This window comes from Neophocaena asiaeorientalis, unplaced genomic scaffold, assembly GCF_003031525.2.
Source record: "Neophocaena asiaeorientalis asiaeorientalis breed wild unplaced genomic scaffold, Neophocaena_asiaeorientalis_V1.1 scaffold148, whole genome shotgun sequence".
Lineage (NCBI taxonomy): Eukaryota > Metazoa > Chordata > Mammalia > Artiodactyla > Phocoenidae > Neophocaena > Neophocaena asiaeorientalis.
In genome coordinates this window covers 674,229-689,872 of record NW_020174050.1, presented here as the reverse complement: position 1 = coordinate 689,872, position 15,644 = coordinate 674,229, and the positions used below count along the sequence as shown (strand labels likewise).

The 15,644-nt window shown below is 36.8% G+C and overlaps 1 protein-coding gene across 5 annotated transcripts in view; it reads right to left on the bottom strand.

Annotated features, from left to right (window-relative positions):
- The window catches only part of SLC4A4 (solute carrier family 4 member 4), a 295,337-nt gene that overhangs the window by 185,305 nt on the left and 94,388 nt on the right, over positions 1 to 15,644 (bottom strand). For 4 of the 5 annotated variants that reach the window (XM_024754102.1, XM_024754101.1, XM_024754105.1 and 1 more), the window contains exons 4-5: positions 14,133 to 14,293; positions 5,069 to 5,248 (exon numbers count right to left, since the gene is read on the bottom strand). In XM_024754102.1, the coding sequence (XP_024609870.1) occupies positions 5,069 to 5,248; positions 14,133 to 14,293 (341 nt within the window). The remainder of the gene's footprint in view (positions 1 to 5,068; positions 5,249 to 14,132; positions 14,294 to 15,644) is intronic. The other variant, XM_024754103.1, reaches the window with a different exon arrangement.

The following is a 15,644-nucleotide window of genomic DNA, read 5'->3' as shown; positions in this document are numbered from 1 at the left end:
TTATCAAAGGGCAGAGAAAATAAATCAGCACTATACCCATGAGATTCTTCCAAAATAGTTAACTTACAGAGCAAATAGCATTCCAGAAAATACTCTTACTCAATATGAGATTTTTCTTCCTTACTTGTGCCTAAACTTATTACATATACTTTAGTATTATTTGTTGAGTGATTACTATGTACATTTACCATTCTAAACATTTTACATTTATTATCTCAGTTAATTTTCATTATCTCTGTTTTACAAACATAGAAACTGGGTACTAAATTACCTTTCCAGTTTTTTGCTGAAAAAACTAATGAATATTGGGATCATAAAATTGGATTGGGCAAAATGAAATTCATAGTCTAGATGCAGTTGGATAACTAAAGTCACTTCTCAGTAAAGGGCATCTGTACTCCCAGACCACGGAAGGAAAGGATTTTTATGATAGTCTAGGGGGAAAAAATGAAGCCACGAAAAGACCAGGGACAAATTCATAATGTCTTCGCCCAAATTTCCATAAAGGGAGTGAGAGCCGAATACTCGAATTATGGTTCTTGGTCCTTAAGTTGGGTATTACTCATCTTTTGTAAGATTAGACAATGCATATCAAAAGAATCCATTTAAATGGTAAATTATACTTTTAAAAATCAGATAATCCTATAAAACATGACTTTTTAAAACAGAGTTATCAGGTAACCTTGTCAATTTATTGACTGAATACAGATTAGGTATAAACTTTACTTTCACTTTCTAATAAAACATAAACTAAATACATCTTATTTGATTTTTAAATACTACCAAGGAATGTTCCTAGGCTTCAATGTTATTCTTTCATAGTAAACTAAAATAATACAGAACTATTATCTAAGTATCTCTGACCAAATTATTAAGTAGAACCATATGAAATTGCCGATAGTCAACTTTATTTTACCCACAAAAATGGCAATTTCATATGGTTCAACCTAAAATAGCTAAACGAAAGTCTAACACCAGAGGAAATGAAAACTTCATTAATTTCTTCATGCGACACTAACTCCATAGAAATGCCTCAAGTAATATATTGAGAAAATATAGCACTTGCCTAAAATTTAGTACCTGGCAGACATGCCCACCAGAATTCACAGATGTCTTGGATAAGTGGCAATTTCACAATAATTAACACCTTGGAAGCTAGCCTAATTCTCCCCTGATTTATTAAAAATAAAAATGTTTTTCATTTCTTTTCAAAATCATTAAATCATCTGGAATCCAAAGCCACATCAAGACCCAAAAAATTAGAGTTAACCTTTGGCCATGGCTAGACAGTGGTGGGCTGTAGTGCATGGGCTGGTACATGTTTGAAAACCAGCTCTCTGGTGGAAAAATGTGTGTGTGTGTGTGTGTGTGTTTGTGTGTTTGTGTATGTGTAGTAAATTTTACTGCTATAAAAGATGTGCAGCACACGTACAAATAATAAATACACAATGCTCCACTGTAAATTGCCTACAGCCAGTTGATTCTCACAGAAAGCTTTTGTTGATTTTTACCAAACTCTTCTATCAGTAGCCAACTTATGGTTTCAGCTGGCAAACAAGCATAGGCCCAACATCCATGTTGAACATCCAGTATCATATATGTTAATGAGTAAGACAAAAGTGAAACAATGAAGATATATGTAAGTATGAGTGTACTGACTTCACTCAATCATCAATGATGTGGGTGACTCCTTCGCTAAACTGGATAATATCTTTTGAATACTGAAAGAATATTTCCTCAATTCTTTGTGTTATTCACATTTTAACAGCTGTTATGGACTGAATGTTTGTATTCTCCCAAAATTCATATATTGAAATCCTAACTCCCAATGTAATGGTATTAGGAGGTGGGGCTTTGGGTGCAGTCTTCATGAATGGAATTAGCACCCTTATAAGCAGAAACAGGAGAAAGATGATCGAGCTCTCTCTACCACGTGGAGATGGAATGAGAAGGTGACCATCTACAAACCAAGAAGAGGACCCTCACCAAGAACCACATTTGCTTTATCTTAATCTTGGACTTCCCAGCCTCTAGAACTATGAGAAATAAATGCTTGTGTTTAAGCATTTATACCAGTCTATGGTAACATGCTATAGGAGCCCAAGCTAAGATAATGGCTATAGACACTACCTACTTTTAAGTTTAATCTGCATTATTAGCATTTTCTCTATCCCTTTTTTAAGTCTAGAAACAATTGACAAAACAATATATCAAGTCCTGATTTGCAGAGTTTGCTGATTTCTATGGTGTAATACTAATCGTGACTGAGTCCAAGCTTCCAATATGAAGTCCCTGAATACAGAGTTGGGAAGAAGTTTTCTACTTCCCACTCTTTTGTAGCAGAACCCTATTTTGTAGCATTTTGACCACACCGACACAATAGATGTAACCTGAAGAGCATAGCCTATAGTAAAATGCAGTAAAATAAGTAGGAGATAATGAATTTTGAGTATTTATTACCATTGTTTTTAATAATATGATCTAACTGTATTATTTATGTAATTTATTTTTAATAGTAGCTGTGTTTTACAACCAGCCCTCAAAATTCCCAATAGCAATTGGCTCTTGTGAGTACGTAAGAGGTAGCACACTACTGGGGAATGAAAAAATTTCCAATTCTACAGTATGTCCATAGATTTCAGCTATTAATTGCAGTGCTGCTATCATAACTAAGGCTGGCATCATCCTGAGTCTATTTTCTAAGGCTGTGATAGAAAACCAAGGTGACTTCAGTTTATCTAGGAGTTTACATGGGGGTATTAGAATCTAGCTTCAACTACAATCGATATATTATTCTGATTTATTAAAGTAGTAGCAAAAGTGCTATAATTTTTTATTTTAGAATTTTACTTTAAGAACATTTCTAACTGTATAAACTTTCAAGTTAAGAAAAAGTGCCTCTAGATAACCAAAAAGTTCCCAGCTGATACTTTATAATAATGTACCTTGGAGGCACATGAAACTCATTACTATAGAATCTCTTAGAGCCAAATCTTGCCTCTGGATATTTAAAAGGAGTTAGGTAACACAAATGCCAATAACATCTTTTAAAAGGCCTAATCATATTCCATGCTGTAGGGTGTAAGCTGAACAGCTGAAGAGTCAGAAAGAAAAAGAACTGCCTGCCCTTCCTACTTGCTTTCTGCCCAGCATCTGTGGCATTTCACATGTGAGAAGGTGAGTGACAAATGCAATTTCAACTTTCCTCTGAAGTACAAAGATCTACCGATAGGATAAAAGATTGAATGACCGAGCAGTATCAACTCATTAGTTGTATTCCATGTCCAAATGCTTTCCCCTAAAGCACAAGATTCTGGCTTCCAAGACCCATCTGTTCCTAATTTCTCCTCTGCCTATACTTCCATGAAAATGAAGCTCACCCTCACACCACACTGGCAGAAGGCACCCTTGCTCTACAATATTCATTCCTCTTCTCGTTGCAAACACAGCAACATTTGAAAACAATGCACTTTCTTGCTTCTTTATACTACCACCAACTTCATGATAAAAAAAGTAAGTCTCCAAATCATAAAATTTCATTTTATGTGAGAAAGAGGATAATAAAGATATTAAAAAACAGACTTGTACTTTAAATGCCATAATTTTTAAAATGTGAGTTGTTTTTAAAATTATTATTTGTGACATCAGTTTTAACAAACTGTTTATCACATAACATTTCCAGCCATTAAACTCTTCAAAATGCTATTTAAAAAATAAATAAAACAAGAGAGATACAAAAATCAAAACATTTCCAGTCAGCCTCAATATTCCAGGTAATGGCAGAACCATCAAATTGTCACAGGAATGTTCTAGATTAGATTCTTCCTTTTGTGAATGTTTTTTATAAAGAACATTTTAATGTTAATTATTTATTTATAACCTGTTGTGCTTCAAGAAAACACTTACAGCAGCAATTAAATCAATATAAAAGTCACTCAATAAAATTGAACTTTTCATTTGGTTCTGCTTAAGGACTAGACACTCATTTAAAAAACTACATAGAATGGTTCCAAAATATAGCAAAGTTTGCTAACAGTAAGCTCTCTCCCAGCCAACCATTAATTTTAATATTAAGTCAGAAAACCCGATTTCCAGAAATGGAGTGGCTGAGTTAGAGTTCAGTTTATACACTTCACTTAGTCCACCTTTTCCGTGACAACATGCTTTATGTTATTCTGAAAGTGCAGCTGAGAACAATGAATTAGAAGCTCCCTTATCTACTCATTTCTCTTAATACTAAAATGACTGGGGGTGGAATGGGAGAGACCTAGTTTTACCAGCCCAATGCCTAGCAACTCTTTCCCCACAACTTCATTTTCCATACCTCATGGAAATTAACTTCTCCCTTAGACTGCACCAAATCATGAAATTTATTCGAAACAAAGACAATGATACAGAGGATAGACACTTTGCAAGAAACTCTGGTAAATGCAAGAGAGTATAAATAAAACACAGTGCCTTTCCTATTGCTATATAATGGGATTAATATCCTACCTTGAATAATTATTCTCACATCTAACTATCAGTATATAACAAAAGAGTAGATTGGTCTTTTAAGCAGTAAAAGTAATACTGAACCTTACTTTTATGAATGATCATTTACAGGCTGGACACCAACTCAGTACCAAGCAAACACTTCATGATACGCGATGTCAGAGTATCATATCTTAGTCTATCCTCCTAATTCTGACAAGCCACCATGTCAAAAGCACTTTCCTTGATGTACTCAATAATCTACAAGTTTGCTGATTCATTGGAAACATTCAGTTGTTTTATCATAGTGTTATCATAGCGTTATTACCAAACCCTCTCAGTCAATCAGAATAGATGTGTGTGGAACAAGCAATGCATCTGCAGCCTACAGTAACTGCTGACATCTTTCCAACAGGACTGCAAACCTGCCCAATTGGATAAAAATTGTCATTATGAAATGGCTGTGGCATATGAACTTGAGAAAAGAAGAAATAAGAAGAGGGATTTAAAAAAAAATAATAAAGGTGACAAGAGGTGGAATAAAGGTGAGTGAGGCAGGTAAGAGAGAGCAGCAGCCAGGCGGCCCCTGCATTACCATTATCAGGGTTGGTAAACATCCTACTTGCACTGGAGACTGTCTTCCCAATGTCAGCCAGGGATCGAAGGTTGGATTTCTTGGTTTGATGCCGGTGCTTCCGGAGCAAAGTATAGGTCACCTTATCCTTAAGGTCAGGTTTCAATAGGCCTGTCTCAATCTGATGGTCAACAATCATCTCTGATACAAAAACAAAGCAAAACAAAAGCAAAAAACGAAACTCAGTCACAAGACCACAAAGTTCATGTTTTACTGTAATTTTATGGATGTCATCCTCAAATTTAATATCAATATATTTATCTTCCAAATTTCTAACTTTCCACTGACTGTGAAGGTAAAGATACAGGGTACAGTGCTATTGGCATTAAAGAGAGAGTTATAAATATTCTGGTATTAATTACATGTTTAGAGAGGAAGAACTGTCTTGTAATTTTTTTTCAATCCCAGTTAGTAGTGAATTCACATTAATCACATTCTTCTCTTAGTAACACAATAAGTCATTTATATTTTCCAATTGTTTTGTTTAAAAGTAAGATTAGAAAATTTCATGTACTCTTATCATAGCAACTGTGCCAGAAATATAAATGATATGAAAAAATCTTGAAGAGAATATGCAAAATTTAACATCATGACATTATTTTTAAATCTGTTTTCCCAAATTCTTCTGTAATGTTATATTTTCTTTATAATAGGACAAAGTAAAGAAAAATAATACCATATCAGGTTATTTGAACACCAATTAATCCAATGAAAGAAAGATTAAAGTATAAAATTATGCCTCAGTCTTTTCTAAGAAGGGAAGTTTATTCTTCTTGTTTAGATCCAACTAAAGCCTTTCCAATATATTAGTCATTTAAAAGTATAACCTGATCAGAATTTTCTAGAAATTTTAATATATTAGTCTTACTAAAAAAAAAAAAAAAATCACTAAAATTTCTATTAGCTTTAAGTCACTTTCTTACACTATTTACAAAAATAAACTCAAAACAGGTTAAAGATGTAAAGGAAAGACCTGAAACCGTAAAACTCATGGCAAAAACATAGGCAGTACACTCTTTTGACATGTCTTAGCAATATTTTTTTAGCCCTGTCTCCTCAGGCAAAGGCAACAAAAGCAAAAATAAACAAATGGAACTACATCAAACTAAAAAGGTTTTGCACAGCAAAGGAAACTATCAACAAAACAAAAAGACAACCTATTGAATGGGAAAAGATATTTGAAAATGTTACATCCAATAAGGGGTTAACATCTAAAATACATAAAGAACTCACACATCTCAATATCAAAAATACAATCCAATTTTTAAGTGGGCAGAGGATCTGAATAGACATTTTTCCAAAGAAGTTCAACATTACTAATCATCGGGGAAATGCAAATCAAAACCACAATGAGATATCACTTCACACCTGCCAGAATGGCTGTTATCAAAAAGACAACAAATATCAAGTGTTGGTGAGGATGTGGAGAAAAGGGAACCCTCCTACACTGTGGGGAATGTCAATTGGTACAGCCACTGTGGAAAACAGTACCGGAGTTGCCTCAAAAGATTAAAAATAGAACCACCACACAATCCAGCAATTCCATTTCTAGGTGTCTAGCCAAAGAAAACAAAAACACTAATTCAAAAAGATAATATGCACCCCTATATTCATTGCAGCATTATTTACAATAGCCAAGATATGGAAGCAACCTAAGTTCCCACTGATAGATGAATGGATAAAGAAGATGTGATATATACATATGTGTGTGTGTGTGTGTGTGTGTGTGTGTGTAATTGAGTATTACTCAGCCATAAAAAAGAATAAAATCTTGCCTTTTGAACATGGATGGATCTAGGGGGTATTACACTAAGTGAAATAAGTCAGAGAGAGAAAGACAAATACCAAATGATTTCACTTATGTGTGGAATCTACAAAACAAAATGAAGAAACAAACAAAACTGAAACAGGCCCAAAGATACAGAGAACAAACTAGTGGTTGCCAGAGGGGAGGAGGGGAGGTGGGTGGGTGAAATGGATGAAGGGGATTAAGGGGTATAAACTTCAGGTTATAAAATAAATAAGTCATGGGATGTAATGCACAGCATAGGGAATATCATCAATAATATTGTAATAACTTTGTATGGTGACATAATTACTAGACATTGTGGTGATCAATTCATAATGTATAATAATGCCAATTCACTATGTTGTACACCTGAAACCAATATAATATTGTATATGTCAACTATACTTCAATAAAAAATAATAAAATAGTCTTAGAAAAATCTTTCCCAAAAAATTTCTATGAGCTCTTTTTTTCAGAATGGTTCTAAGTAGAAAGGATGACTGTGCTTCACAGAAATTGCTCCATGAGTGGGTCTGCTGAAGGATATGTTTTACTCTAACAGAAAACAAAAAGTCCTCTTTCTCACAAATCAGCATGTCTGCAGTATGACATAAGAGTCTCCTCTAACGTCACATCACAGGTTGACATATCCACTGTCCAGAATGGAGCACAGGACAAAATATCACAGAATCTGTGCAAGATGCAATGGCAGGGGACTTCCCTGGTGGCACAGTGGTTAAGAATCTGCCTGCCAATGCAGGGGACACGGGTTCCAGCCCTGGTCCGGGAAGATCCCACATGCCACGGAGCAACAAATCCCGTGTACCACAACTACTGAGCCCATGTGCTGCAACTAGAGAAAGCCCAGGTGCAGCAATGAAGACCCAACGCAGCCAAAACAAACTAACTAAATAAATAATAATAATAAAAAAGATGCAATGGCAGGACAACACCTCACTGTCTGCAGATAGAGCTTTGTCCCTGGCAGAGAACTAGAACACTAGCTCCCAGGCCCACCTATTCAGGCACATGGCTGCATCAAAACACGTCAATATTTTCCTCTTGCGCAAACTCCTCCACATACAAAAGTGGAGAAGAGAACAAAAGCTCTTCTTTTGCAAAAGTCTGAAAGAAAATTGATGGATACTGATAGGATAACAGCATCTCCCAAACATTCCCATCTCTTCGTAAAGTGAAGTTACAGATGTTCAAGGGGCTTTGCTTGGGCATGACTGCACCTCTCATTAGTCCATCTTTTTAACAAGCAGTCATGGAACTGGTCTCACAGCCAGAAGCTGACGATTCACACAGTGTACAATCAACTACCTGGGAGCCAAGTAGAGGCTGAATCCAGGATTTTCCGTCACATGCCTTACACAGATGCTATAAATGTCACATAACACTGGACCACTTGGTAGAGAGCCTGGGCAAAGCAGGAAGAGTTTCTCCCATAGGAATGTTTTGGTTTGAGAGTGGCCTTTAGCTCTGAGTATTTTTAACTACACAAACCTTACTCAGTAAAACTCTCAGAACGGATTCTGTAATTATACTTAACCCTCTGTTCCACAGTGAAATAATTAAGTGCTACTGAATACAACCCATCTATTTTCCCTTTAAGTCTTAATGAAAGTGGAAAGTCCATTTTACAGAAGAACCATAAAAATAAATAGCCCTGGCATATCTGCTGCAAGTGTTATCAAACTCCTACTCTAATTCCAGGGTTGTGGATTAAAATGTTTCTTTATCTACCCTTCCTGGCAGGGCCTCCCTCTATTCTTGACCTCCCCTGTAATCTCAAACCAATGCATATATATGCACAGCCGGCCCTCTGTTACTAATGTCTGGAAATCACCAATTAGAACAGGTTACAACATCTGTGTGGCTTATGCCCTTCATTAGGTTTCCATAAAAATGGCCCACAGGATCTCTTTAAGCATAAACTACAAAACCCTTCAAGGAAAGTGGAGGCAGTAACATTTCATAGCTACACTAAAATTAAGCCTTCAGTGTTCAAAATCCCACAGACGTTACCCAATTGGGAGAGAAAGTGCCAGCTCAAGATGACCGCAGAGCTGAAAGGAATCTCAGGAAGCATCAGGTTCAAGCTCTTGTTATACAGATGAGAAAAGAGCGCGAGAGGGGAGATGCTCACCGATACAGCCTAATTAAAGGCAACACCCCCCCACAAATTAAACCAGGTTTTCTGATTCACTGTTTAGATCTTTTTCCGTATCACATGATATTTTTCTTTCTTTAAGAAGGAAACTCTAGACCAAAAAAAAAAAAAACCTTGAAGAGAAGATGGTCATGCAACCCCCCAAAAAGGTCAAAGGTAACATTCTTTTTTTTTTTAAAACATCTTTATTGGAGTATAATTGCTTTACGATGGTGTGTTCATTTCTGCTGTATAACAAAGTGAATCAGCTATATGTATACATATATCCCCATTATCTCCTCCCTCTTGGGTCTCCCTCCCACCCCTCTAGGTGGTCACAAAGCACCGAGCTGATCTCCCTGTGCTATGCGGCTGCCTCCCACTTGCTATCTATTTTACATTTGGTAGTGTATATAAGTCCATTCTTAAAAGAAACACAAAAGGCCCAAGAAATATTCAACTTCAAGACTAACAGACAATTTAATCAAATTTATACAAATTTCACTAATTTTATGTTAATCTATCAAAGTGGCAAAATTTAAAAGACCAGTCTCCAGTGACGTGAATGTTGTATGCAATAGACAAGGCCATATACTGATGATGACAGTAACAAACAGGACAACCTTTCTTGAAGGCCACTTGGCCAATGCAAAACAAAGCCATTTAAAATGTTCAAACCCTTTGAATATTTCACCATAAGAAATCTATAATCAGGATATAAGCAACTTCACAAAAGTATAACAAAAATGTTCATTTCTTTTCTTTACGATAAAAACTTGAAGGCAACTTAAATGCCCAACTATAGATTATTAACTATTTTGCAGCCGTTAAAATGATGTTTATACTTATATTTAATAACATGGAAATATTCATATTATGTTTTTAAGTTAGAAAGGGCAGATTAGAGGGTTATAGTATGATCCCAGTTTGTAAAATAAATTTCATGTGTGTAAACAGAGATGTACCGAAAAACTGCTGGGAGGATAGCTCTGAAAGATGAGATTAGTGGTATTTTGACTTCTGCGTGTTATATTTTTCTGCATTACTAGAAATGAACATGTTTTAGTTTTGTGATAAAAAAATAAATATATTACCATTTTGAAAATATAAAAGGTGTTAAAAGCAAGAAACAACATGACTAATATATCTGCCAACATGCACAGCCCAGGAATGCCTTTAAATATAAAAATGAGAGAGAGCTCCAAAAATAGAGCTACATTTTCCTAATCCATTTCCCATCATAAGAAAATACCTGAAATGGCTTATAATTGTTTTTTAACTAAGGAGGGGAGAGAAATTCTCATGTACTTGGCTTCATATGTGAGTGATACTTTAAATGTAAAATTGTAAGATGACAGCAATAATAAAGTGACAAAAATAACCTATAAAAATGATGTTTTATCCTTTAAATAATACACATTTTCTATTAGGGTTCAATAATAATAAAGTGACAAAAATAACCTATAAAAATGATGTTTTATCCAATACACATTTTCTATTAGGGTTCAGAAGGGGATCTTCATGAAGAAAACTAGGAGAGGTCCTGAGGAGAATCAGAATGAGGCTGAATTTTTACACAAGTGTGAGAAGTGACACCCGCTTAGGCAGCGGCCCACTGCTCATGGGCCCCCATGTGGCAGTGGCTTTGCACCTGCAAAGGGAGGGTGCCCCTCGGAGGCCACTGAGAAGGAGCAGCAAGTGGACTGCGAAAAAGGAAAGAAATCGTGCTATTGTTTGTTGGATATAATCACACTCATCATGATTTCTTTTTCTTCTTGTTTGTCGAAATAAAAGTCGGGTGAAGGGGAAATGCATCTTAAGACTTAGCTGCATGTAATTCTCAAGTCTGAATAACACCACCATTCAGGAAACAACAAATCCACTGCATCCTCTGCTAGAAAAAGATTTTTTAATAATCAAGTAATGACAGTAACTGAACTTACCATGCCATTTTACCACTTGAAATCAGGGCAGTTTTTTTTCTTTCATTTTTTTTAACCTGCTGTAAGGATTTGACTCTTTCAGAGGATTTTTAAGTATTTCTTTTCAGCCACTTACACTCTCTCAAACATGCTCTTCTCCCCACTCCTCCAAATCTAGTCCATTTTTTAAAAATTTCTTTGTTTTGCTTGTGATGTGTGTTATTTGCCTCTGAATTGTTTCTCTGTGTTATCAGCTCCAGAATGACAGCACTGGCTCCCTGCCTGCTTGCCTCAGGGATGGCAGAGCAAACACAGTACTGAGTGATGACACCTCAAAGTGACCTAGTGGTGTCCAATTTTAAAATTTAATGACATTATTAAAGCAAACGTGTGGAGGTTAGAGAAAAAAAGCCACAGCTGATAATAAAAAGTAACGGAAAATTAAACTGAGAATGTAAAATGTTTGATGAACCTTTCTTAAATGTAGTAAATACCAGAACCTCTCTCTTTGGCCATTGGCTAATGAGGCTCCAGTGTAATGTGGGACTCTGTCTTCTACTACATGGAAAGGGTCAGTTAGTTACTGAAGACCAGAAATGCCTTAAGATGGCTCTTTCTGGTGCTGAAGACCTCGAAGACAGTTTTACAGAAAAGCCCAAGTATATACTTCAACTTTAACGTTCATCACCCATCTTGACCAGCCAGCTCCAGGCACAGCAAAGAAGCTGTGAGGTTTTTTTCTAGCTCCATCTACTACACCTTTCAGAAGTTTTCCCCTGCTCATGAAGTCCCTGAGCATCTCTTGACCTGACTCAGTCTACACTCAGCCCCTGCTAGGTGACATGAGAAAGATCTGGATAAACTCATTCATACTGGGATAGTCATCAAAGTAAGTACAATTACACCTGAGATCCTCATTCAATTCTAACGACGCCCTGAGAGGTCTACCTTCATCCACTTTTTACGGATGAGAAACAGAGACTGCGAATAAGTTAAGCAATGTGCCTTGTCTGTGGTCACACGTGCTAGTAGGGGTAGACTTTAATTAACCGCCACCCCCACTTTAAATCCACCATTATTTCTACAACACCACTCTGCATCTCATGGAATGAATATATATGACATCTGCCAAAGAGTATGTATATTTTAATATAAAACAAACCCTGGGTTCAGTGAAATGAATCTCCAAACAGTGGAAGTTCAGGCAGTAACCATGGTCTATCGTAGGACTTTTTTTTTTTCAATACAGGGAACTTCCCGATGACCCTTAAACCACAACACACAGATTGCGATCCATTGCCCAGTCACAAGTTTAATTCCCATTTTGCTTTGCACTTAGGCACTTCTGACTTCTAACTTCAGACATCTTTGCTCTAGATTAGTTCTTAAAGCCTGAAAATTGCAAATCTCGCTCAGAAACTGGACTGATTTTTGCTAACCACGATACTTTTTGGGATAACAATCTCTCTTGCAGCTTTAACAAATGAAGAAAAGTCAGTGAAACAAATAGCCTGGAAAACCATGCATTCCCTTTGCTTCTCTCTGTCTTCGTAGATGGGCTTCATCTTCCCTGCATACAATAATCCAACAGCTCTCCTCATATATCAGGTGTCCTTTTTCAGTCTCACCTGCCTTGTCAAATACAAAAAATTCTATGTAAAGCAGTATTTCCAACATTATCTTCTCACTACCTATGCGGACATGGATTTGTAACTTATCCCATTTACAAAGTGGTAGATTTGCAAACCTAATTTCAGGGCCTAGAATAGTGTCTGGCTCATTGTAGAAGGCCATGTACCACTGCTGAATAAATGCATAAACTACTTCATTCTGTCCACCCAGCATCTTCACATTAGTCTTTGTCCCTTCTCCACTTGTACCTTAAGCACTTCAGATGCAAGGAAAGCATGGAGCTGCTTTGTAAATCTAACTAACAAGCTCTCTGAAGAAGAAACAGATGTGTATAGGTCAGCAAGATATATGCCTGATTTGAGAACGGATCTTCTCTTCCAATACAAATACTATAGACTTCCCATTGTCCATAAAGACACAGATGCCATAGACAAGCCCTCTGCCTACAGATATTCAAAGAAATTTCAAGATTACACAGGAATTTTACACTGGTCATCAGGGCCACAATCCACATCCTCTCCTCACAATCCCAAAGTAGGCCCACTGCAGACCCTTAAGAAAGTGCAGTCATGCAGTCACCGAGTTATGGAATTTTCCTAGGAATAATAAGCAGAGCCCCTGCACCTCTCCTTAAGGAACACATGATCTTTAGCACACCAACCTGAAGGATAATAAGGCAGCTTAGGCCAGTCTCTTGCTAGAAAATGAAAACAATAACCTCTCTTTGGAATGTAGCGACGTGTGCTCAAGGTGTTCAACATGGTGAGTTGACATTCACTACACAACACTAATTACAAAGATGCCAAAGCTGCTCTGCACCATGAGGTTCAGTGACTTGTCCGGGGTTGTACAAATGATCCTCGGCACCACCATGACCTGACTCAGTCATTAATCCATAACGTTCTGCTGGCTCCTTGCCCCCACCCAGTTTGCTCTACCTACAGCGAAAAGAGCTTGACTTTCACCTACAAAATCAGCCCAACTGAGGGACTAGACCTAGACCAGTTTCCTTCTTACAGAATATTCAAACTGTATTTTACAGATGACAAAACTGAGGCCCAGAGAAGCTCAGCGCAATGTCTAAGGTCAAGGAGTTCTAGAAATCTAGTGTCCAGACTTCCAAGGACGAAGGGGGGGGTGTTCTATTTAAAATATTAATCTTATGCTAATAAGTGGAGGAATGCAAATCTGTACATATAAACGTGGTAATTTTTAATATAACATAAAAGTGAAAAGCATAAGAGAGAGGACTGAGAACCAAAACTGGATGGAAATACACCAAAATGTTAATAATGGCTATGTCCAGATGGAAGTATGATGGATGATTTTTAATTTTTTTCTCAATATTTGTATTTTCCAAATTTTTTGCAATAACCCTTACTAGTTTTATAATATAAAAAAGAGAGAGAATAAATGTTATAGAATATTCAGCTCCGCTTACACTAGAAGTCATCTGCATTGAAAGAGACTCATGGAGAGGTAGGTAGAGCAGAAAAAAATGATAGGAACTTAAGACAACATACTTACCCACCAACTGCGGGAGAGAAGAAGCCTCCCTGTCCAGCATGATGGATCCTTTCTCCATACATGTCCTCAGCTCAAATAAGCTATGAAGGGACAAGGTGGCCACGTGGGGCTTGCTCCATCTCTCCCCACCCTGTTCCACTTTTTCTTCAAACTTAATCCACCTAGAAACATGAGATTAGTGAAGAACCATTAAAAGTGTTTTCATCACCTCTGGAAATAGCAACACCAACCCCCCAGATCCACCCCCACCAGCACTTCCAAAATGTCTCCTTTTGTGGAGTCTTAAAAGCTTATTCTATCATTAACTGCATTACCTTTATAAATACACCAAACAGACTCACTAGACAGCTCCTCCCCCTGACGTTAGAGAGAAAGAAAACAAACCAAAAGGAGCCAACGCCTCCTTGGTTTTATATCTGTCTATATGTAACCATGAAATCCTTAAGAATGACTACTGAACCAAATTTTTCAAATAATGTAGGAAAACTATGCATTTCAAATTCTCCATGTGGGTAGAGTCTACAGTGTGTAAAACAACCACCACTGTGAGAATTCTGTTGTGACTTCACAAGGCACGTCTATATAAGGTAAAATATCAGCATGAATCGATGCTGATCTTAAATATTTGAAAGTATGGTGCGTGAAGTGGTCAGACAAATGAAATTCCCTTTTCATGCTTAAAGAGTGCCAGCATGTGTTGCTGTATCTTACTTTAATACATCTCTCTCAGTTGACACATGTTCCCCTCTCATTGAGATGCTAATAGCTTTACCCCTCATGTTTGGCTCCACATATGTTTAAAAATACACAAGCTCAGGGAACAATGCATCTACTCTGATAATAACAGATCTCTTATTAACCTTAGTAATGGAACAAAAAACCCTCTCTTATAGTTTCTTCTTTCTAAGATTTGTAGGCATTTTGATAACTTAGCAATATATAGGAATGAAAAAAGTTTAATGGAAATGAGAGCGAAACACATTTGACAGTCTGTATCCCACATATTATACATACTGACTCTTCCTACACTGGTAAAGGAAAACAAGAAAGCATTATCATTTTGCTATTCATCAGGACCCAAAGAAAAATGCTGCTTTCTATCACTTCAAACCTCTGAAAGATACTGAACAAGATAAAGAGGGGGTTAAAAATTGTTTTCCTACATTCTTCATGCAAAGGTTTAATGATTGAAAAATGTTTTCCTAGAAAAAGCTAAACACTCACCCAACTCATTAAAGATGAGAACAAAGGGCAGAGATCAGAGGAAGCTCTACATAAGGTATTATTTATAGACCGCTCACCACCCCCAGAGGAAGAAAAGAACACATTAGTAGAACCATGAGTGAAAATAGATCAACAGATCAGCCACAATGTCAAAGAAAATTCAGAATTTTAATCAAGCCCAACACTCATGTGATTCATAAGTACATGAGCCATATCCCAAAACTCCCTCTTCCCTCTCCCGGCCAGGAAACTTCCACACTTCAATGGCAACCTTAGCCCCAGCTTCAC